This window comes from Astyanax mexicanus, chromosome 6 (assembly GCF_023375975.1).
Source record: "Astyanax mexicanus isolate ESR-SI-001 chromosome 6, AstMex3_surface, whole genome shotgun sequence".
Taxonomy (NCBI): Eukaryota; Metazoa; Chordata; class Actinopteri; order Characiformes; family Acestrorhamphidae; genus Astyanax; species Astyanax mexicanus.
In genome coordinates, this window is record NC_064413.1 from 41,179,059 (window position 1) to 41,204,816 (window position 25,758).

General features: G+C 39.0%; 1 protein-coding gene across 3 annotated transcripts in view; it reads right to left on the reverse strand.

Moving 5' to 3' along the window:
• Positions 1-664: 664 nt before the first annotated feature.
• The window catches only part of ptp4a3b (protein tyrosine phosphatase 4A3b), a 35,364-nt gene continuing 10,270 nt past the window's right edge, over positions 665-25,758 (reverse strand). Inside the window, exons 1-6 of one of the 3 annotated variants that reach the window (XM_007249705.4) lie at positions 12,778-12,922; positions 10,477-11,082; positions 8,949-9,041; positions 4,938-5,068; positions 2,697-2,771; positions 665-1,904 (exon numbers count right to left, since the gene is read on the reverse strand). In XM_007249705.4, coding sequence (XP_007249767.2) covers positions 1,787-1,904; positions 2,697-2,771; positions 4,938-5,068; positions 8,949-9,041; positions 10,477-10,581 — 522 coding nt within the window. In that variant the 5' untranslated portion in view covers positions 10,582-11,082; positions 12,778-12,922 and the 3' untranslated portion in view covers positions 665-1,786. Of the gene's footprint in view, positions 1,905-2,696; positions 2,772-4,937; positions 5,069-8,948; positions 9,042-10,476; positions 11,083-12,738; positions 12,923-25,758 lie in introns of those variants that run through there. The other 2 variants (XM_049480353.1, XM_007249706.4) reach the window with 2 other exon arrangements.

Below are 25,758 nucleotides of genomic sequence, written 5' to 3' on the forward strand. Positions count from 1 at the left end.
GGCATGGCACTTATCACATTTTTTCACCTGTAGCAGAACCATATACAGCACTGCATCATATTTTTGCTTCTTTGGGACACTGTCTAGTAGAGGTGGCATAAAAGGCACTTCATATCGGCACCCGAAAGGGTAAAAGTCTCCCAATAGTAGGGCAATAACTAAGAAATAGGGCACATTATCATTATTCATTTCAAGAAGAGGCACCCTAGTGGGCACTCATGCACCTTTCCAGCCAAAGAAAGGGCAGCCATAAGGGCACTTTGTCACTTGTTTGACAATCTTGAGGGCACTTACGGTGCATCTTATTATGCAATATAGATTCTAGTTAAATAATTTTTGTTTTTCAGAAAGTTGCAAGAGAACCTCTATAGATTGTACGGTGTTTTAATCGGACTGCTCTTTAATGTAACTGAGGTTCAATTTCACAATGTAGCCTTTACTCAGTATTTCCACTGATGGTTCCCCACAAATTAAACCACAGATAAAACAGTCTGTTAACAAAAAAGGGGTCTGGCCACATGTTTCCCTGAATGAAGTCACAGACTCAAATTTAATGACACTCTGCCCTTTAACTTCCTAATCAGCTTAAACAGAGGACTAAAAGTAACATAACAAAACTGGCACTGTCTATATAAAGCAATAAATCCAAAAAGCACCACACGAATCACCTTTTTAAAAAAATTACTTTATTACTTTAAAATCATTGACTGTGAACAATCAGATGTGTTTTTCATTTAAAAGGCAGAGAAATAACAATGTATTTATTTTATGATGATGATGATGATGATGATGATGTCCCAGGACCTGAGCCATGTGTCAGTACCTGGATCACAGCTTGGTGATCACTCACCCCAAAGAACAAGGGGCTTCTTCCCATTCCACTTCTCCGGCTTTATTTATTTCCTTCCCGTTAACGAGAAAGCGCAACCTGTGGTGAGGTCAGGTGATGAGAGACGCATGATGTATGCCACTTTCACACTTCACAACGCAATGAATTCAAGCCATAAGCAAGGCAGGAGAAGACACTCTGACATGATTTCTAAATAATTTGAAAACTTTGAAAATCTACAAATAGCAACAATGAACTGTGCAAACTATCTGGGGTGGAGGGGGTCTCTTAACCAGCTAGCCAGCTCACCCTCATACATTGTCCAAGCTAGTGGTGCAGTGTTTAAATCCCAGAGTAGTTCATATAACAATGTAAAAATATATAGCTCTAATAAAAATCAGCCACTAGCTCTCAAAATGAAAGCATTCAGTCAACCCCCATTTCTACAGAATAGGTCTGGTAAGACAGTGAGAGAGAAAGCAAGAGATGAGCCGTGCTGTAGGTAAAACTGTACATAATTCTTAGGAAGATACAAATATAAACAAAAAACAGTAATTTTCCATTCACTTTTGTCAGCCCTGCCAAAAGATGAGCTGAAGATGGCGGCTAGCTATGGTAAACAGTGTAATGGCGTTGATCATCTTTGGAGTGCATGCTGCTGGCATTGCAGGTTATGTGTGTGTGTGTCCGTGTTTGGGTGTGTGTTTGTTTACAACACCATCTCAGAGAACACTTGGGATAGATGTGTAAAGACAAAATTCAAGAGGCTCGTCTTTTACAGCCCTGAGCTCATAAAGCCCCCGCAGCAAGGGGCCTCTGTAGATTGAAGGAGGGCATGAGTGTCCTTCCAAATAATAAAGGGTACAAATCTGAATGCATTGGGATTAGTGGCTTTAGTCCTGTTCAGTCCACACATTATTTCTTTATTCCTTCAATGGCAGGCTGGCTGAGACTGATTCACATGAGGCAGCACTTGTTCTTGTGGTTGTGTGGGTGCTTAAAGCGCAGTCTCTGTTTAGGCCTGTATTTCTCTAGGTAGGTCAGCTGCTTGCTGTTGATGGCGCCCCGGCGTTTCCTGTTAAAACACAGTTCAATCAGTCAAACTAAACAATTCATGTTACAGTTCTTCTTAAAATACTTTTGTTTGCATTAAAATTCGATGATTCTAATTAAGGCTAGGTGAACTACCATAAATATATATTAACACAAGTTTATGTTTAGCCAGAGATGTTTAAATGAGATGTAAATTTCGTGTGACACACAATATGGGGTCTGTTTACGGATAAAACCCTGCCCTTCAACAAGAAGAACCAGTAAGCTTGGTGGAAAAGTTTTTTTTTTTTTTATAATTTTATTTCTATTTTCTTCTATTTTCTCCCCAATTGAATGCAGCATTATCGGCTCGGCTCCAGTACATCAGCTCACAGACGCCCTGTGCTGCAGACATCACCCTTAGGAGTGATGCGGGAGAGCGCCATCTACCCACCCGGAGGGAGCAGGGCCAATTTTGCTCCCTCTGAGCACCGGCAGCTTGATGGCAAAGCTGCACGAGCGGGGGTTCAAACCTGCTTCCTCCTGCTCATAGTGGCAGCGCTTTAGACAGCTGGACCACTCGGCGCCCCAGTGGTGGTAATGTTACAGTGATAGTGATAGTGACAGTGATAGTGAAGTGATGGTGCAGAAAGCTCTCCTTGGTGTGGAGATCTGCGCAAGTGCAGGGTGAAAGTAGCATCCATCAAAAGAGGTGATGACAAACATTTGGACATATCTTAACTTACTATTTACTACTACAGAATGTATTTTCTTTCAATCGTAAGCACAGATTGTTCGTGTGTATGGGTTTACATAATGTCTAGAGTGCACTTACTGTCTGATGAACTGGATGGCATCTTCATATTTCATCCCACTCTCGATCAGTGCCAGAGCCACCAGCACTGGAGCTCTGCAACACAGAAAAGCAACGGAATTCAGAGGAAACAGAGCAGCACAAACAAGCCTGTGTGTCCTGCTAAAGAGGCCCAAAACAGTTCCAGGGAATGGGTTTCTCCTCATTCGACCAGCCTTTCAGAGCCAGGCTACCACCTAGTGCATGGGAAAACTACCCAACCCCCCCAGCGATGATGTAAGTGGATATACTGTAGCATGCCAAGAGAGAACTCACCCTCACTATGATACTAAACTGGTTTCTCCCAAGAAAACGTACTGGTATTAATAAATGATAAATATATCACATATGAAACTGTTGGCAGCATATTATTATATATAATATCATCATAGTGTTTGTTTTCTTGTGTCAGGAAATGAAGTTTAAAGATTTCCTTTTCATACAACAATAAATTGATTACAATTTTACTGTTTAATACAAACCTCTGACAGCTTTTAAGTATCCAATGAATACCAACCGAAACCCTGCAGGCCTCCTACAGATCAATAGCAAAACAAACTTGCCCGAGTAAAGCAAACATTGGCTCCCTGTCAAGATCGGCAGAGGGCTCCCACAGGGCCAGCAAACTACGTCAGAGAGGCTGGTGCCTTACCAGCCAAAGAGAGAGAGAGAGAAAGTGAGGGAGAGAGAGAGTGAGTGAGAGAGAAGACGGGACGGGTGAACGAGTGACAAGTAAAACTGCTGTCAACTTTCCAGCCCTGCAAATACTCAACTATGATCGAGCGGCTGTCTGTTTTACTATTCAAGCATTCTCACTTATTTACGGTCAAGGGTTGTTTTCACACAGGATCACACGCGAGAGCTCCAAGACCACACGACAGCACCCATCTACAGAGAGGTTCACAAAACACACATTCAGACCAGGCAATTAAAAGTTCTGCTTATTGACCATTTCCTGTTTGACTGTTGGACGGCAACCTCTGCGTCTCCCATAATAAACTGGGATTAATATTGGATGAGTGACCCCCAGACAACAGTTGATTTTGGCAAGCTTTACTGAAGCTCGCTGAATGAGGATGACCTGATCCAGAGCAGACTGGGCACTGGACAGGACTAAGGTCTGCAGTGCTGGAGTATTCGGGGTAAAAATGAAAACTATATGATGAGAAAATGTCACAGAGTTACAGTCCTCCAGAGTGGGAATGGAGCTCTGGATTCCCACACACCAGTTCCTTATAGAACTATGGGCCACTATCCTTGACCCGTTTCATAAAGAAAACCATCTATCAAGTCAGGCACTGAGCAATATATTTTGACAGAGTAATACGCCATGTTCTGCACTATGTAGGACCTTGTTATCTCAAATCGAACATTAGTAAATTGAACTACTAGGAAGTACCTTTTGTCACTTTTACCCAATTTGAAATTTAGTGAGCTACAACGTAGCACAACATGTGTTGCTAAACTACCATTAACACATTTTACTTAACCACACCTTAACCCATCTAACTAGCCCCCCCCAAACAGTTCACTTTAAACAATTGCCCAGTCCAAACATATAAGATTTGTAGCTGTTGATCAGCATTTTTAACTCCTGTTAGCTGACTGCTAAAAAAAATACCTTCTCTGCTGTTGAAGGTTTTCCCCTTCTCCTCAGCAAATCACACATTTTCGAATGTAGCTACTCATACTGACGTGTATATATAGCGTATTTGAAATTTAATTTCAATGAGTTTTTCACACTACCATACAGACATCACATCTACATGCCAACATAAAAAAAACATTAGATTTGGGCCACTTCAAATTGCTGTATGAATGTGGCCTTCAAAAACTTAAATTCTCTGCCTGATCAAGAGTGTTTAGGTGGTTTAAAGTGTTTTAATCTATATCTGTGTGAGAACAAGATATGGAAACCTGCTGTTTGAACAAAATACATTGACAAAAACATGTAGACCCTAGTCCATCCACTACATACAACAGGCTGCAATCACCAAGAACAAAGCACTGTGTTCTACACTAATACCTATCCAAATTTCTTCTTTGTGACTGCAGATTTTTACAGTATTGTTCCCTGCATGATTTTTAGCTTGACTATTATTTGTTGAAACACTTCAGTTTTCAGTGAGCTCTGCATTTCCTTGTTGTGTCAGAAGGGGGGGGGTCAGGGTGGTTGTGCTTTAATACGTCCACAGAAAGAAAGCTTCTACTGGTTCCACTTACCGGCCCAAGCCTGCCACACAGTGCACAGCTACACAGCAGCCTGGATCCTCACAGAACTTGTTCTTTAGGAGAGAAAGCCAGTCATCCACAATCTTAGTGGGTGGAGGAGCTCCGTCATCAAACGGCCAGTCCTGCAAAAAGGAAAATGAATGGATACTGTTACACAAATATTAGTTATACTATCACTCTGACAAGATCTGGTACATTTGCTTTTATGTGGGATATGGGGCAAGAGATTGTAATTTGGTAGCAGGGAAACATACTTCAATGATTAACTTAATGAAAATATATTCCAATTTCCTCCAGTAGCTCACAGAGTAATACAGAGAACACTGACTGTGTTTAATTCTCACTCATAATACACCAAAGTATAACCCAGGCTACAATGAGTTAAACAAGGAATTCATCATTAAAATACCTGGAAAGTCCTGCCATGTTTTTGATTACTTGTCTACCTGCCTAAATTTAATGGCCAATGCCAACACAGATAAGTTTATCATCTTCCATTTCGTCACAGCTTGTTCAGAAGGGACACGTTATCTGCAGACGTGGGCACTATCTGGGGTCTCTCCCCTGTAGCTGAATCACACCAACCAGTGAAATGTCTTTGATGATTCCAGTGTGATTCTCACAAGCCCAGTCATGGCAAACACAGTATGTACTGAACTACCCGCTCACGTACAGAACTATCCGGCTGTCCCTCACACCAGCGAGAACAAGGACACCACAGTGTACAGCACTGAATGTAACAGCTCAATTATCTCAGCTCATCAGCGCATGAAAATCTATATGAAAAAAGAGATTTTTGAGGAGGGTATTAAAAAAAACAAAACAAAAAATAAACAAGTTATTCAATGTAATTTACTAGTATACATTCATTTATGCAAATTAGCTGTTGTTCTAATAGTAAAACTTCTCTATTAATCAATAACTAGTTATTGATAAACAGAAACAACTGGAATCACAAGTGTAATATGCTGTGTCCACACTGCTGTGAGACGCGTAGTTGACAAGTGAAGTTAAGAGGACTCAGTTTTGGCAGGGAGTCAGAATTGGTCATAGCAATACTGATACTGGCTGATAAGAGCTCCAAAAGCATTCATGCATACAGACAAAAAGATAAATCAGATCTGAATGTTCACTTTAATGTTGCATGTCCAAAAATGAAATTCGTATCAGATCTAGGACCATATATAAAAGTTACCTGTCCATACAGCCCTAAAAAGGCCAGAGCAGTGTTAAAATTCAGGTTAAAAGTCCTTTATGTACTGCTATAGAATAATCACTTTTGTGATAATCATATTTGTAAGATAGCGTAAATAATAAGCCTCATCCACTGATCTGCTTTACAAACATTATGCAAATAATTTTATACTGGACTCTAAGCTTGCACTTCTTCTCCAGTGATGGCTCTGAATGCACAGCAAAGCAGATCAAAGTAGATCAATCTCAATATTCCACAAGAACACACTACTTTTATTTCAGATATTGTTCTCAGTAGGAGTGAGCCATGTTCACACAAAACACTGTTATCACAGAAATACCCTGAAATATCGTGATACTATTTTAGGGCCATATCGCCTACTTCTATTTCTGAGATTCTTTATGTAAATGTGACTAGCTACAGGTTACCGTCTCTCAGGTTAAAAATACCAGTTAAATCCAGTTTGATGTGAATAGTCCCGCCCCCTTCTTGGCTAGCAGGTCCAGCCTAAGCTATTAATTCCAGGAGGCCAAGTAGTGAGAGCTGTACACTCCAAGAAAGCAGCCCTGTCTCCACTCCCAACCTTGCAGGCTAATTGTGGCAAATGCCTTGGCATTTTCCTCGAATCGCATACCTGCTATGTCTCCAGCAACTTGACTCCCCTGTTACAAGAGAGGGTGAAGCCTTAGGCACCTGTTTCCCATCAACAAATGCTTCCATTTTCAAACACTCTGAGATTCACAGGCACGCCTCCCTTCAACAGGATTCTTATGTTTCTTTTTTAAACTTGAACTCAGAGGAACGCCATGGCTGCAGGATGTGAGCAGATAGCAGTATGTTCATTCCAAGTCCCTGTCATGGCCATAGTAATGAATAATTAGAATATAACTAATTGAGCGTTTCCATGTCCACCGCTTTCTCACCTTTTGAACAATCCCTTATTGTATATTACTTATTCTGCTGTGTCTTTACACTGAAAGAGACAAACAGTATCATATTTCTCCTCTGTAACTTTATTTACTGAAGTCTGCTGTAGTATTTCCCCGACTTTGGTACCTGCCTGTAAATAGCAACTGGCAGACCATCAGACACCAATCCACAGATCAGAGAGCTATTCTGGGAACACTATGCCGCTTGTTGAACGGACACAGTCAGCATGCGAACACTTCTCACTTCAGCTAACCCCAGTTCAAGCACAACAACACAAACACTAAAGTGCCACCCTGGTTCAACAGAGAGCATGAAAATAAACTAGAATCAACTGGATTGAAGTGGAAATATCAGGCCGTCTTTTTAGCAGGTTTCTCCCCTTCTGCAAAGACGTGAACTCAATTTCACAAAGAGATAAAGGTGAAGTGTTGAAACTAAAGACTCTGAGAAAGTCCAAAAGTGTTTTCACACCTAGAGTTTGTTTGCTCTGATCTAAAACATTTAAAGAGTGTGTAATCTTTGGTAAGAGTTTTCCTCTTGGTTTGGTTTGCAAGTGCACCAAAATGCATCCCATCATACCTGGACAGACCTTTCAGTGGCGGGAACAAGAAAGTAAACACAGGACGAAGCTTACAACTGGGTCAGACTGAGGTCAGATCATGCTCTTACCACAAACAAACCACTTAAAGAGTTTATTTGGGACTGGACCAAGGTCACTTCTTCTCAAGGGTCTCATTGAGGTTGTTTTGGCCCACATCCAAATATGATTACTGTATTCACATCTGCCCAAATAAATCGCATCAGGTGTAAAAACAAAATGTAAAAATGTCTTTACAATTTTCCCAAGTAAAGAAATGCTCTGGATGCCCAATCCCTAAGCCTAAGAGTGGTGTAACTTAATGTAGCAAACTCTATAAATGGTACAAAATGGCCCTTCTAAAGAGAGAGAAATAGACATAGACAAACACATAACCCTATCCTGTAAAACATACATGTAATTTCTGACATATAGCAAGAGAGTACCTATAAAAGCCTTGGCCAACTCTTTTCAAATCCTGTGAAGTTCAGCATTTGGTGAAGCATAAATAGTCCTTAATAGGAAAAGCACTAAAGTGCATTTTAAGGTCCCTATAAAGAGTTCTCTCTAGATTTAGTGTCCTTCTAATGGCACTGAGGAGGAGGCTGTGTTACATAACTGTCTACTGTGATGTGTGCCTCGTGTGCTTTTTTGCTTCTTTTCTTTTAAACAAGAGTTACAGTAAAGCCTGGGATACGGCCAAACTGGGAAAATCCATCCGGAATCAAGTTCACTGTGGAATTCTCAGAGAGAGTAAGTAAGAGAGTAAGAGAGAGAGAGAGAGAGAGAGAGTATAGACAAGAGGAGGAAAAGAGAGAGGAGAGTAAAAAAAAAAGAATGGTACAGAAAGAAGATGAGCATGGAGAAGGATAGAGAGCAAAGGAACAGAGCAAAAAAAGGCAAAGAAAGGGAAGAAAGAAGGAAATCAACATGGAATGAGAGATAAAGGAGAATAGACAGAAAACACAAAGAGTAAAAAAAGAAAACATAGCAAAAAAGACAGAAAGAAGGAGAGACATCAAAGAGAGATACAAAAGACAGAAAAAAACAAGAAGTAAAAAAGACACAATAGGAACAGACAATAGGAATGTTTTAATGAAACTGGTTAGATGCCTACAACCCTCTTACAGAACCACTAATAAGACAGATTCAAAAATATCATGGGCAGCACAGAGCCTGGGAAGCCCTGGGTCATCTGCACTGAACTGACCATAATCAAGCCCAGAACTCCACAGCTAGTGAGAACTCCTGAGTGCAGTATTTGTTGGCACTGGCTGATATCGCACAGCATCGCACTCACCATGACCGTTATTCCATCCTTCTCCAGTGGTGTCTTGTCGTAGGTGACTTCACACACTCGCACCACTGTTGTTGCGCCATACTTCTTCAAATCCTACAAAAAGAAAGCGCAGATTATCAGTTTTTGTATAGTGACGTGCCAAATGTCATGGGACAGAAACTAGTAATGTGTCCTATGACTTCAGCTCAGGGCCATGGAAGCTAAAGAATGCTTTGCTAATCTGAGTGATATTTTATCTGGAAAATATTTAGAGAACACTTCAGTTTCTGAATCAGTTTCTCTAGTATTGCTATTTATAGGTATATGTTTGAGTTATTTTATTCTAGAAACTACGGACAACGCTTCTCCCAAATTCCAAATAAAAATATTGTCATGTAAAACATTTATTTGCAGAAAATGAGAAATGGCTGAAATAACAACAAAGATATTGAGCTTTCAGGCCTCAAATAATAAAAGAAAACAAGTTCATAATTATGAAGTTTTCATAGAGTTTAGAAATCAATATTTGGTGGAATAACCCTGGTTTTTAATCACATTTCATGTATCTTGGCATGTTCTCCTCCACCATTCTTACACACTGCTTTTTAATAACTTCATGCTACTCTTGGTGCAAAAAATTTAAGCAGTTCAGTTTGGTTTGATGGATTGTGATCATCCATCTTACTCTTGATTATATTCCGGAGGTTTTCAATTTGGTAAAATCAAAGAAACCCATCATTTTTAGGTGGTCTCTTATTTTTTTCCAGAGCTGTATATGCGTGTTGGGGCTAAGGAATGGAGTATGACTGTGAATATGGAGGTGCTTTCTGCCAGAGTCACTTCAGAACAAAGTCTGTTCACATCAAGAATTCTAACCAGATCACAATCACTAGCATCCACTGCACCTGTTCAATGCCTTCTATGATGTATTATCAGTATACAAGACACTGTGGATCGAGGACTGTTAAATGCCACCACAATGTCATAAATGGGATATCACATGTAACCTGGAAGCCACTATGAGGCCTTGTTTGAACTCGAAAATACACAATAGCACAAATTCACTTTGCCTTGTCATGAGCACGCTGGCCAGTGTTTAACAAAGATAACAAAACCTGACAACTTGTACAGGTGTGGGTGTTCTCAAGCCTACCCCTGACATAACACTTCTCGATCAGATTGCACACTTCTACGCAATCACTATCCCATTAAAACTTCTTTATCTGTCAGTAAGAAGAAGGTAGGCGAAGCAGCAACTCTGCCAATTAAACTTGGCTGTCTGTATCTGTGTAAGCTCATTACATGAGTGTCTCTCTACACTAATAGCCACAATGAGCTTTCTAAAGGAATGTGACATCATATTAGTAGGCTAAGTAGCAGAATCTTCTAGAGGAGGGTGTATTCTGGCCGTATCTTTTCTCAGTAGTGTTGTTGTCGGGTGTGTGTTTGCATGTGTGAACTGCATGTGTGCATGTGTGAATATATGTATGTGCTAGTGGTTCATGTGGGTTCGAGCTGAGTACAAGCTTGTGCTGAATCATTTTCTCACCTCAATGAAAGTACTCAGAGTGGCATTGGTTGGGTTGTGTGTGATCAGGAAGCGCATGTTTTTGTAACAGACTTCAACAGGGGCCGGGCGATTCATCCTGGCCATTCCCAAGAGCCAGCCGCACTGCGAGCTGAGCCAGTGTCCTCTGGGTAAACACACAACACTACTACAAGTCCTGCTGTATCTGCCTCGCCAGCAGGGTTACAGTAACTGTGCTGTCACAGTGCAAGGCCTCAGGAGGTTGCGGAGTCTTCTGCTACGTCTCAATGGAAACACAATTAGTTGCCTGGTTCTTTCAGCCTTCAGCGTCCCAGAGAACCAGACACGAGCTGAGCTGAAACGGGCGAATGGGCGATTAGTCGGGTGGAGCGCGGTCCGATAGCCCTTGGCCCGGACGCCTGCTAACCCATCTGGTGTGTATGGACCGGTCTTCAGTCAGTGGGACCAGAGTGAGGGAAGGACGAGGTAGGAGAAAGGTCCTCTGAGCATTCAGCAGTCAGACGCAGGCGGAACCACCTGAGCTCAGGCGTCGCGATGTTGGGCGTGGCAGTAGTCACCGCTGCCCTGCAAGAACTCCATCAACAAACAGGAGGCTGAGGAACAGAGCTGGAAGAGAGGGAGAGACAGAGATAGACAGAGTGAGATAGATGACCTCATTATTGATACACAGAGATACACCCCCTCATGAGGCATGCTTCTGCATACGTGCATGTAGACACACACACACACAAACACTGAAGCAATGACATGGAAATCAAGGCATGCATGTGCTGACCAATAGTAATATGACCAGTTTGACACAGTTAGCATTACACCACTGTGAATGAAAAAAGAAAAACATAATTTTGAAGAATTTCAATTGGTCACAATTGCATATTGTGTCAAAAACTGAAAAAAAAAAAAAATCCAGCAAAAGTGGAAACATAATGTTTTGTTCTGACAGAAACTAATAATAAACTAGTACTGTTTAGTACTATTTTGTCCTGACATCAGCTTTTCCAGTTCCAATCCAGTTCAAATCCTTAGCTGTGTTGTAGCAGGTATCGTCCTTCAGACATCCTCTATACATCATTACCAGACATGATTACCAGCTGCTGCAGCACAGTACTTTTCATTTCTTAAAAAAAATAAATAAAAAAAAATACTCTAGTGACCTTAGTTAGGGAAACAAAATTTGACTTCTAATTTTAACTCTCCATTCCACCTTAAATAGTGTTGCAGTTGCATTGTAAGCATTTTAACAGCACAATGTTAGGGTTTCATCATTTAAGGTGGAATAGAAAGTTTGAGTAGGGGAACAAAATAATCTTAGCTTAGCCCAGAGCCTTGTTGTAAACGTGCCACAGAAACAACAAACAATACAAAGAAAAATGTTACAAGTGTTTATTAGTTAATATGCCATTAAAAGATGATTTACATCACTTTTCCATCAATTTTCTCTCTTTTTATGTCCACAGCGCTATAACAACACAGTTTGGTTGTACTTGTGCAACGACAAAGATATTTTATTCTATAATATCAATTTAGGGAGATTCATACTCCCATCCACTTTTTACTCTTGACATTATTGTGGAAATGCTCAATTCTACCCTGCTCCTTTCTTTGGGCCTAAACAACGCATTTAAAAGGTAGGAGGCTAATGCATTGTTTTAAAAGAACTGGGAGCAGAACTGTCAGATAAGTTAGTAAAACTGGGTAATGAGGTATAAAACATTAAACAAGTTTTAAACCTTTAAGAAAAGTGGCTAAAAAACGAACTAAATCAGTTTTGAATTACTATTATTTATAGAAATATCGGATTGGATTGAATTGCAAGGCAAAACTATGTGATCGAGACATTCTTACTATATTGACTAATACAAAGCTATAAGGCTAAAATCTTCTGTATGGATTAACAAACTCAGGACATGTAAAAATAAAAAACACTATATAAGATGGGTGAAGGGTTTATTAATATTAGACACGTTAAAAATGACACATTTAGGCATACCAATAAATGTTCTCCTAGAACAACCATGACAACAGAAACTATATAAATACGTAGAAACAAATGTAAATGAACCTCAAAAACAAGAGGATACCGAAAATTAGTGTTCACCTGCACCAGTCTCATACACAAGGTGCTACCCATACAAAGCCTACAAAAACAAGAACCAACTCAAGTCAGTTCAAATCAGTTCTCTGAAGGCATTCAGCAGGTGCAGAGAAATCTAGACACAAGCACAAGTGAAGACCCTCACTTGGCATTTCTCCAAAGCTCACCTATCACAGGTACATCGTGCCCCCTTGGGAAGCGCTTACCTCGGCGACTGGCCGCGCTCCGTGCAAGGTTCAGCCTGGGACTGTGTCGAGAGGAGCCCAGAGTACACTAATAACCGTCTCTGCTTTGAAGCAGCTGAAGCCGCCCTGGCTGGCCATATGACACTGACAGAGCACACTGCTAATGTCACAAACAAATGCACTCTTAATGCTCTTAGGCGAAGTGGAAACCCGCCCCCCCCTCGTGCCTCTCCCTCCCTCGCGCCTCTCCCTCCCTCTCTCTCGCTCTCTCTCGCCACAAAAATAGCATGGCCAATAAACCTGCACTGCAGCCATAGAATATAGGCTACATGTCAGCCTTGCTAGTGAGTCCAGAAGAACAGACCTATGTGCATTATGTTCCTACAGAACCCCTCTATGATTTTTCTAACACTAACTGCATGCTTGCATTCCTACAGGTTCTTTGCAGGAATTGAACAGAGGTACTAGGAGTAGAAGGAGGAGAATGTGAGAGAACATATTTGAATATCGTGAACGTTATTATACCCCGAAACATCATGCCATATCACCCACCCCTATTTACCACATCAGGGTACTACTTTTTTGCTGTTTTTTTTTTTTTTTTTAGCAAAAGTGAAAAATCACACTCTACTTACCTCCTATTATATATCTACTAGAGATATATTTTATCTGTCCAGTATTATTCATTTTACTTTAATCCTGGATATATGGAGATGTTTGTAGTGAATTATTAGTATCATGACATTCTGGATCATTGACTTTTGTTACAAATCTGATAAAATTCTTGTATTTTTTTAATATCTCAGTTTGTGGTGTGCCATTTTATATTGTATGCAATAATCATATGCAATTTTCATTTTGTTGCAGTTGTGTATTCTTGAATCATTTTTTTTAAATTCAGTGTTTTGTCATATCGCCAAAAGTATCATTATTGCGAAAATACCATGAAATATAGTGATATTATTTTAGGGCCATATCGCCCACCTCTAAATTTTTATTATTGTCATTTTAAGACTATTTTATGCCTATTTTTAATTTTACTTTTTAAAAGATCAGCACAATGAGCAATATTGGGGTCAATGCATATATTATATTATAAATCAATTAAGCAATTATAATGACATGCCTACATGCAAGAAAATGAATACAAGTATATTTAGGTCATGTCCATATATCATAAAATAAAATGATAATTTAATTATCATGACAAGCGTACTTACATTTGAATCATTTTACACAGGTAGAGGAATAGTGTAAGGAGACTTGATCAAGGACTCTTATTGGTGCAGTGTGGTGGGCTTGTTGTCTGTCACAAAGACCACCAACACATTTCCCAGCTTGAAAAGTCAGGGTGAGAGGGCAGGGTCAGTCATTCTACCGCGCACCTGGAACACTGATGGGTAGTGGCCCTAATTAGGAGCTCCACAATGGCAGCTTAGTGGACTCAGGTATCGAACACACAACCTTGAATCGATAACACCTTGGATCAAGTTATCCAACCACAATAACTAGTCAGTTTACTGCATTTACAAAATGTCATCTTTAGGCATTTTAGAAATGAGCAGTGATAATATTTTATAACGGTTATCACCATTGCTTTAAGAGCATTGATCAACTGCACATTTTATTAAAGAGAGAGTTTAATTAGTCCTTCTACCTGGATGAGTTTGAGTATGTTTTGAATACATATATTGTAAAAAGTCGTAGGCATGAGATGGAATTTAAATAGCATTTTAAATAGCAATTTAAATAGCATTAAGAATCTGCCACCACATATGCATTTTGTCTGCATTTCAGAATATTATAATAAATATTGTGCATCTTTAAAATATCTTTAAAAACAATGATATAATATTTTACCATACTGCTATGTCCTATTAGAAATGTTTAAGTTTAGCATAGAGTGACAACCCCTATTAAAAGACAGCTGTTAAAAATCTATGCAATTTTACCATATTTTTCCAGGAGTCACAAGTGGTTAATGAACCAGCATATCATGATATTCCTATTCCACATTATGAAAACAATATCAAAAGCAATATCTCCTAGGAAATAGAGCTTAAATCCTATTGATCATCTGCTCTGAATAAGAGATCATATGCTGTTAGACCTTCACAGAAAGCACAACAAGCTTTCGTAACCCTAACCTTAGTCTCAAATCCAGTGGGCTTAAGTTTCATAAGGGGCAAATGGAGTAAATGCCTGACCCGTCATATATTCACCATGAACCTCTGAGAATGACCTAATGGACAGTGCTTACCCTTCATTCCTCAATCTTGCAATTATGTCGTTTGCTAGAATAAACCAGTTGACTTTATTTAGAAGACGCACCCTCGTTTCCCTGAAACTGGTGGGATGATAGTCCGTTTACTTGTGTAAAAGTGAAACGGGCCGCACAGTCACCTGGGAACTAAAGAGAAACATACCTTTATGCTAGCTCTCCGTTAGCCTCCTCAACGAGGGTTTAAAGCACCTTGTGTGTAATCCATTTACACAATGCTGAGGTGGGGGGGGGGGCACTCCGCTCAGCTCAGAGTGATTATCTGAAGACTGGATGATAAATACATGCAGTCAACTTTCTGAGGAGACACTAATCCGTCTCTTTACAGCAAATGTTCTGTGACTTATTTGCTCATTTTCCAATTTAAAGCATTTCACTATTACAAACAAGTCTGGGCAGCCCATAATATTGAGACAGGAAATGAAAAGGAAAAGGATGAGCGTGAATTGGTAGATGGAGAGCCACAGTAATCACAGCACACTCTCGGACACACCTGTTAACCTAAATTAACACAGGCCTTGTTTGTGAATCACTTCTGAATTAAACCTGTCTCACTGCTAAGCTTGGCTTGGCTTGTTTGTAAACAGGTTTACACAAAAGACTTCCTGCGACGCGTTTCCCAGAAGTCCTGGCCAGGCATCAAACGAACCCATTAATTGGAAGCTTACATGACAGTGACATCATGAAGGGCAGTGGGTACACGATCAAAGAGAAGACAACATCATCATCACATGATGCATTAAAAGGTGCCTCATAAACACACATAATGGGGGCCGCTCAGTTTTGCCATCAGCATTGAAATTTTGGCTTCTGATCAGAAACTTTATTCAAAACCAGAAGGAGAATATAGTATTTAAGGATCTGATGAAAATGCTTCGGAAAGCATAGTGTTGGAGTTGGAGGTGTTGGGGTAATGCTGGGCGATATGATCTTAATTTAAAATCACGATTAACTAGCGCTGAGCGATTAAATGTAAATTTGAATGGATGAGATTTTTCAATCACAGGAGCTGTGATTTGAATTAGCCAATAGCCTGCAAGTGTGTGTGTGTGTGAAGACGCATAAATGTTTTTTTTCTTTCTTAAAATTTTAAAATAAAACTGACAACTGCATTAATCTGAGATCCCTGGGAATATTTTAATGTGGAAAGTTTATAATTATATTTGATAGATATGTAAACCATTAATACAGGTTTAGGGTTTAATAGATAAAAAATAATCACAAATTAAATCGCAATATTCTGTGGAAAAATTGCAATTAAAATTAACTTGAACATTTTGCCAACGATAATTGTTCAACTATAAATTAACAATTGTGTTTTTCTTTGCCATTTTTCCTTGAGTTCCATTTTCTTTAAGCTTTTATGTTGCAGACTGTACCAGGTGGAGTCATGTAAATAATCACGTGGACTTAAGCTCTGTTTTGTATGTGATGGATCTGTGGCTAAGTGTCTTACAGGGCCACTGGTTGACAGCTTGCCTCTGCAGACCGTAACTGCGAGTTTGTTTATAGTAGCAGTGGGTTAATCTCTACAATTACAAGGTCACTGAGTAGTGGGCAAGTACATTTTAGATCAGGCAAATTGGAGACTGTCTGAGGGTCTTTGGCAAGTGTGTGTGCTAACCTTCTTTTGCTGGCCTTTTTTTTGCTGTGCCATTTGTGAGGTGTCTAAATTGCACAGTGTTCAATTTTTGCTGTGCATTTCTTGTTGCATAATGACATTATGGTGTGTAAGGAAAGCATACTGTAGATTTAACTTCATTATATTAACAGAATAAAAAATAACCAATACTGGTAAGATTATGTTGATAATAGGTTCTTATCGATTGTTGATTTAGATAAAAACTATTAAATAATTACATATATACACTTATTAAAACATGGTCACTTCATTGGACACTTGCCCATACACAAAAATCACAAATCTAATAATTTAAGCCTAAATAAACAGTGCACAGCACATGTAAGAGCAAAATGATCGCAACCCAAGCGTGTTTACACTGAGAGGTGAGCCACGTGAAGACTGGCATGGACAGGCTTTCAGAGAAAGTGGGTAAAGAGGACGCAAGCATAGATCCAGTCCTAATCAGGGACGTGAGACAGATAAGAAGCTCAAGAAGCCAGACTGAAGCATCTACACACCTCTCAAAGCTTCCAGAATGAGCAGTCAACTGTGTACACACAGCAGAAAGAGCTGCAGCTCCATTACTGAGAATCAGATCAAATACAGCCTGTTTAAACTGGATTTCTCTAGCTTAGTTATCCCAGAGGGTCTCTACTGTCATTTACAGCGCAGCTTAAAATGTAATCACCAATTTAGAGAACTCCATCCCAGCATGTTCAGAGTAGATCCAAATAAACACAACATCAGAATTGTAATAAATCATTCATGATGCTTTCAGTTTAACTAATACAGGGTTTGTTAAACTAAATAAAAAGCAATAGAGACAGAGACACATTCACTCACACACACACACAAACTAACCAAACACACATTGTACAATATATGGGCACAACCTCAATAATTTTTGCTGACCTCTAGATTGCATATATTGCCCTATACTGTGTTTACTTTTGTCTTGTCTGCTTTTTCTCAGACATGAGGAGGAATCTATCATGTAGCTAAAGTGTGCAATGACAAATGCATCATTATCAATACCAAACCATAACCATGCACTCCAGATTTCCAAGCTGTAAACCAATCCTTCAGCTGGAGAAGGGTCTTCCCAACAGTTGGCCATTTCGGATGTTTCAGATATTATAATGAATATTAACATTACAAAACGAAATGGTGCATGCTAACAAATAGATTAACTTGCCATACAATCAAAAAGATCCAGCTATCGAACATGGTTGAACCACAAACATGAAAAAATGCACGGCAAACATTTTAAAGGCACCGCAAAATAGCAAAAAAATATGTATCTCCGGACTTAGTATTAAGAAAAAGTTCAGTACTCTGTAAAAGAGTGAAAGTGGATTTTGATACTATTATATTATCATTATATAGGAGGAATAAAATGTTGTAATATAAGAAAATAATATTGTTTACTCCTATGTAAAATTTATTCTACGGACTGCATTTCCTAAATACCCTTATACCAAGGTATAGAATAGAAAATGTTGTTTCATGCACATTTATAGATTACTTATTGTGTTATATTGTGGAATCAGACATACAGAATATAAAACCTCCATTATGTACATAGTGAAATTAAATTTACAGTGCCATGAAAAAGTATTTGTCCCCTAACAGATTTCTTGTGTTTTTGCATTTTTGTCATACTAACATTTTACATATTATCAAATAAACTTTAATATCAAACACATATAATCTGAGTAAATATAAAAACACTTTTTAAATTATGATTTTGTTTATTAAGGGATTAAAAAAACTCCAAACTGGTCTAGCCCTGTGTGAAAAAGTGTTTGCCCCCCCCCCCAAAATTAACTGTGATTAATCACACTTTTTGGAAAGTTGAGTGCAATTTCACTAGCCACAACCAAAATCAAGAAATCACTTAAATAAAAGCTGTCTGACAACCTGAAGCAGGATTAAATATCTTAAAACATTACAATATACCCCAATTTTAAGACATAAAACAGATGAAAAAAGTGAAAAAAGAACATCTGTCAGTCTGGAAAAGGTTGCAAAGTCATTTTATATGTCTAATATCTAATAAATTGAAAATGTCATCAATTTATATAAAGTTCCACTTATCAGAAACATAAATTAGCATACTAAAATATACTGTGGAACCAGCAACATAAAAAAAACTAATACACTTTTTGCACATATTGCCCAGTTCTAATATAAATAATTTGAATAGCTTGCTTTTTTATCTTTTCCAATAAAGTATACTATTAATCTCTATGTTAAAAAGCTCACCATCTACGACTTGAGTGGTCTGTGTACCAGTCAAGCCTTTTATTTCCTATTAGACAGATTTCTAGACCTAATACTGGAGGACAGCTGCAATCAGCACTTGTTTAAGATGAGACGAGCAGTACAGGAGTTCCCTTTTTCACATATTACATCACATGACCTCTGTGCAAGCGCTCCCTCGTGCTCTTCCGACAACACCGCCAACAAGTGCCATCAAATCACTCCAACACTAAACAGCAGCAACGTGAAATTGAATGGGATGCCAACTGTTGTAAAAATACCAGAAATGTATGCTTCATTACACGCAGCATTAGAATGGATCATGACTGTTTCCAGCGGCTTGATGCAGTCAGCCGATAAGCATGCTACCATTTTCCATCTCATAACATGCTTCAGCAATAGGAATTAATGCAGCAATCATTTCATCTACTTGGCAATTCCTGGAGAACTCTTCAAAAAAACAAGAGAGGATGCCAGACCCTTCAATAGGTGTGCAAGAGTCCTCGTGTTCTGAGCTGAAGCTGTGTCTGACAGGGAGGAGAGCTGAGGCCTGGCCCTGCATTGTTCCATCACGTTTCCACAGAGCACTTGACTGCGTGTAGTTGAGCTGCAGGACACCAAGGCTATCAGGGCCACCTGTGATCTAAATTTACCCTCCACCAGCTGCCACCTAATAAATTTAGCTAGGGGTGAAATGAAGAGAGCCTCTGCGATTTAGATAACCCCAGGATGGGACGTGACGCGCCCAAAAGACTTGTTTTGAAACAGGAGTATCCTCTAAAATGTAAAAGCTGCCCTCGGCAAGCGCCACGTTTTTGACAGGATTAAATAATTACCTGCGTGAGAATGATTAAGTAGATGCAGTTAATGGCGGTGTAACTTGGTACGGTTTGACATTTGAGTATTCAGATTCTCAAAAAGTCGTGATACTACGCTGTCAGTTTTGAAAGGCTACTCCGAGCTTGGAAGCATTTCAAATAACTTGCAATGGGGCATATTTAAATAGCACGATGAGATACACCCAGGAGCACTGCACTGCATGTATTGGCATTTCATCTTTACGTATTTTCCCCTTGTTTGGTTTGTTTTCACAATGAGTTACAAAAATTCAAGTGCACCAAAAAGCTTTACAAAACACCATGCAAAAACAAATCTCCACACTTATTGATCAGACCTGTGTGGAGCATGAGCAGAAAAGTAAATACAGGAAAAGGATCCTATGTTTTGGACTAGTGCATAGCTATATCACTGAAAGCAACCAACATTAAGAGCAATTCTAAGAACACAACTGAAGTATCCTTCCTGGTCCTTGGTTACCCACAGTTCTCAGTACATGTAAATTGTGAATGAGGAAAAAACAGCAAAACAAATCTGGTCAAAAATGATGGAAGCAAAGCCTCTAGAGCAGAGTTTGCTTAAAAATGTTAGTAAAGTATTAATAATTTCCGTAAAAAAATCAAAACTTCATCCATCTAAGCTTCATGCTGCAATTGGAGAATTTAAGACTATTTTAGTGACGGCACTACAAAGCCTCGTTAGACTGCTGCAGCCTAGACTTTAGAATGTGATTTTTTGAAGTTTAAAACTGAACAGAAGAAATGGCATTTTTTTCATACCTATGGTAATTATTGGACAATACAACAGATTAAATTTACGGCAGGTGCAGCATAACTTAAATTTAAAGAAAACACCTATTTTGTAGTTGTGTCAGATCTGTAGTTCTTACTACAGATGAACCGTCCTTTCAAGAGTTGCTGTTCTTTTTTTTTTATGTGCAACTAAATATGATTAGAGTATTCACACCTGCCCATACAAACATTACCAAAGGTGAAAACCAACCAGAGTTTAACTGTACAAAATGTGCAGGGGGAAAAAAAAACCCACAGATGAAGAGCAGGTTACCATCCCTTATACTAACCCTTTGTCTAAATAAACATAAATGTGCTCTGATAGTCAAGTAATTTACAAAACAATTTAAAAACTACCGGTACATGAAGCAGAGGCCATCTCAACACAGTTATATGGCTGTGACGAGCCATATAATTGCTGCAAGCATGAACACTGTCTCAGCACTACATGCAGGAGGAGGTGACAATCTGTGAATAGTCTTCTTATACTTGAATTTAACACATTTATTTCCTCCCACTGCCCATGTTTCTCACACACATTCTAAAAACAAACCAGCTGACTGCAAAGTACAGTAAGACAGACACAAGATGTACGTACAAGAATCTGCAAGAGCAAAACAACTGTCACTGTTCTAACCACAGGTGCATATAAAGAGTAAACCCATCATTTACATTCAGTACTGACAGTTTCTCCAAAGTGTGCACATGAAAATAAACCAAACCCTAAGCAGAAGAACACAACATGAAATTAGAGAAGTGCACAATTTTATGCAGCACTGTTTACGTCCAATGTCTCTATTCTAGTCTCTGGTGATGTTCAGCCAAAACCACAATCTGTCAGTATTGATGTTCACATTACTCAGTTCTGAAAACTGAGCTGGGCCAAGTACAGGTTTTCTGATTTAATTAGCCGACCAGCAGACTGGTCTTTCCTCTGCTTCAAGTGTCAAGCTATTTCAAAGCCTGCTAGTAAAAATGACTGATGGTGATAACCTTTAAAAGCATGCAAGCAACATGCTGCACCGGCTCACACCGACAAATAAAAACCAAGGATTCCACACACTGAGGGTACATAGAGGTCCTGAAAATGTTAGTACTCTCAACATTTCACTGGGAATTCCATCTTCCACACGAAGGGAGAGACCACACGCTGCGCTATTCCCAGAACACGGCTAGTAAAGAAGCTGTCGACACGGGATCTCTAATGCAATCATTCTGAAAGTAGCTCAAGTTGAACACAGTGAGACTATGTTAATGATCTGTCACATTAACAATCTGTTAATCTGCATCATTGGGAACCCACAATCAGCCCTCAGATGCTTTGAGTGACCTGGCTAATGCATGTAAACTAATCCAACAGAAAGCAAATGCAACATATATAAGCTAGGTTTAATTGAGATTTCAGTGTATTGAATGGGTCTGGTAGAAACTTCACAGCTGGCAAATGTTGCTAAAAAAGTGTGTACAGCTGGAAAGTTGTAAAGCACAATAAATAACCATTAAGGATACATCATATCAATGGTGTACTATCTGATAAAAAACTAGTATTTTAGAGGATAGCCCAAAACCACTCTCACCCAACATTCCAAAATACAGCAATTTTATCCAGTGCTCCTAACAGGCTTACAATGCTAGTGATAGGGACATAGTGTTGCCCATGCAAAGAAATCACTATTTTTACACCATTAACAAGCTCAAAATAGCTCCACACTTCATTGGTAGAATTAAATAGGACAGTGGAACCAATTTATTTCATTTATTTCTAAAATTCATGCATTTCCACAGAATTAATGTTGCTATCTGTTCCACTATCCTACCTGTATTTTCATTCTAATCAGTCATTTTCTCATGACTTAATTTCAAGATGGTCATGCCCGAAGAACTATCTAAAGGTACTTTGTGTATAAATAGTGTTTTTTTAATAAACTACCTGCATATTTAAAGTTTTTAATAGCTCACTTCAAATGTCAGGGCCCTCAGAATTCTACCAATGAAATGTGGAGCTACTTTGAGCTTGTTAATAGTGTAAAAACATATTTAGTGATTTCTTTGAATAAGACATGTAAGCTGACTAGATGTAAAACGCACAAGAATGGAAAAGGGACACTTAGACAAAGGAAACAGGAAAACAGCTGGAAATGGGTAAAGAGGGGGCGGAGCTACAGATGAACACAGGTGAGCACACTGAAAACAGGGGCGGGGACATGGGAGGAACACACAGGACCATGTGCAGGGGAAAGGTAAATAAACAAACAGGAGGGCAGGAACAACACAGAGAGACGAACAGGACCAGAATGTGACAACGATGGCCACTATATCCCACAATGAATTGCAAATAGAACGGGAGGAGCTCTTCAAGTCTGGAACAACATTATGAAAAAATGGCAGATAACCATGCAAGCTCAGCAGCAACAGCAGCAGAACTTGCATTGATGCATGTTGACACAGCAATGCTTTACCACTTCCTGTTAGTACTTCTTACTACCATGGCAAACCCACACTTTTAGGAGTTCCGCAATGTAGAGAACATTAACAGAATCGCACGAAAAAGCATTATAGATATAAAGTGCAAAAAACAGTCTATCATCTAAAGGAACTTGTTTTTTTTCTTTTCTACACATGCCTACACACTTCTGTTTTTGTGCACATACATCTCGATTCGTGGCGTATTGGATAATCCATGATCCATATAGATGGCCGCCCATTGTTTAAGATGAACATGAACCACAGATTAACCAAAGCTTAACCATAACAGTGAGGCATACAGTTATAATAATAATAATAATAATAATGCCATTAATTTTGATGTAGAGCTGCAGAGAAAACATACACACTAAGCAGCTGTCAAAACGAAAGGCCATCTTAAAATAAGTCAGCAATACAATGAATAAAAATAAAAATAAAGGAGTAAACAAAGTACTTTCACTTTCACAACTTAATAACAAAACCACTTTCATATTTGTCACTAGTTCCTTTTTGATCATCCAAAAATGAATCTGATCTCTTACATGATGTAAAAAAATAATAATTTGTTCTTAACCATTAGATTTATTTCCTTTGTGATCAACCACTATTAAACACTGTAAAACATTAAGGCACACTGCCATAAATAAGAGCAGTCCTCATCAGACTTGGATGCTGTGGGTTTTTAAACAAAACATGAATGCAGTTCAACAATTCTATACACTTCTATAAACTACCTACATGCTATATTTAATAAATAGTGTGCTCCTTTCACTACAGTTATCTGTTAAATTGTAGTAGATGTTGATGAAGAAATAAAAAAATAATCAGAATGGGAAATCTGAAGTAAATGGAAATGAGGAAAGATATAACAGACTTGTTTAATATCTTATAGTTTAATGTGTAGTATGCAATTATGATCCAGCCATTGTCTGTCATTTCCTGCCTAAATATAATCCATTAACGTACCTGTTACTCTCTGGCCTAAAATAGCTGCCTGAGAGTGGCCTTTATCTTTATCCCTTACGACCTGCTGTACCTGATGTCCCTTGGAGCAGAATGGAAGTATGACTAATGTAATCCCTGCGTAACCAGTGAGATCATCCTGTCTCTGCCATCATATGACACAGCTAAGTACAAATCAGTCCAGAACTGTCTAGAACAGGTCAGCTTTTTCATAAGGATAACATGAATCTTCATACAACTTCAAACAATCGCAACAATCTTCCATAGAACAACTTTCTTCACTTTATTTAGTATAGTCAGTCTGTAAGCCCTGGCTAAAGGGACTCTGGCTTATCTGGCCAATTCAAGCTTGTGAGAGTTAGAATTCAAGTAGTTATGCATCCAAAACGGTGATAATCTCTCTAAAAATAAACAAAGTCAGCACAAACTTTTCCCACAGAGAGACTCTTGTTGATGTGGATGTGGACTTCCCCGTTAATGCTGCTTTTTTCTTAAGACTGGGGAGCCCCGTTGAGGAAATACGCATTTCCTAAAATAGGGCCATACGAACCATGTGTTTTTCCAGCTGAGCCCACTCCAAAGGCAAATGTCACAGACAGAGGCACAGTGGTTAACTAGGCTGAGCAGAGGGGAAGCCACAAGGTCTGCTAATTTTGCCTTGTAAAGCAATATGAGGCAGATAAGCAAGGAGAGCAGCCTGCTTTGCATGGTGCATTTAAAACCTTTGAGGAAGCAGCAGGGATTCAATAGAAAAGCCACAACAGAGATTTCATGTGCTGAGCAAAGAACCCAAAACTTCCAACTGAACTTCCAACTAAACCTTATACAGGGACTACCCTAACTTCAGGCCACACGTCAGGTAGCCTCGAGCACCGAACGTCTCCTGCTCTCACTAAACCTGAGACATATCTCTTACCAGTCTGACCTGAAGAAGAGCGGGGGCCTAATTTAAAATCAACGATGCATCGAAGTACTTGAATCCAGTTGCAGGAAGCCCTACAGGTGTGCTCGCTTTGCATAATGCCAAGAACAACAAGGTACAATGAAAAGAGGAGAACGTGCTGTCCGTTCTCTACTATGTTCCAGCCATGTGCAGCATCAGTATCTCCGCTCTTTTAATGGGAATTCCTAAGACCTCCGAAACAACTTTACAACTTCCAACAAAGTGGATCAGAACATGGACAAAAGCCAACATAAACTCCCCTGTACAGTAGACAGTAGAAAGCAACAGTACAGATAGAAATGAGCTGGGCTGCACAATGATGTTGGAATTATATCAGTATCGGGCGATGCCATGAATATTGGCCGATATTTCAAACCAATATTTGCTGATGTATTTATTATACGATGAAAAAGAACCAAATGACCCTGACTATAATTGGTCAGAACTGGCTGTACTACTTTAAAATGCATTAACTGAAGCTAATTTTAATGTATTTTATTAGTTTTAAATTCAGATTGTATTTATTTATACTGGGGTGTCTATTCTCTCTATAAGTTAGAAATGTGCCTATTGGCATCAGCATTAGCAAATATAAACATGTAATATCGGATACTGTGATAAACCCAGGATCCATACACCAGTGCATCCTTAGAAATGAGATACTAGGGGTATGGAACGTTTCTAAAAATTAAAAGGTTGATACCTTTAAAAGTATTTTATATGGAATAGCGACCCCCATTATATATACAGCTCTGGAAAAAAATTAAAATACCACTTCAGTTTCTAAATCAGTTTCTCTGATTTTGCTATTTATAGATACATGTTTGAGTAAAAT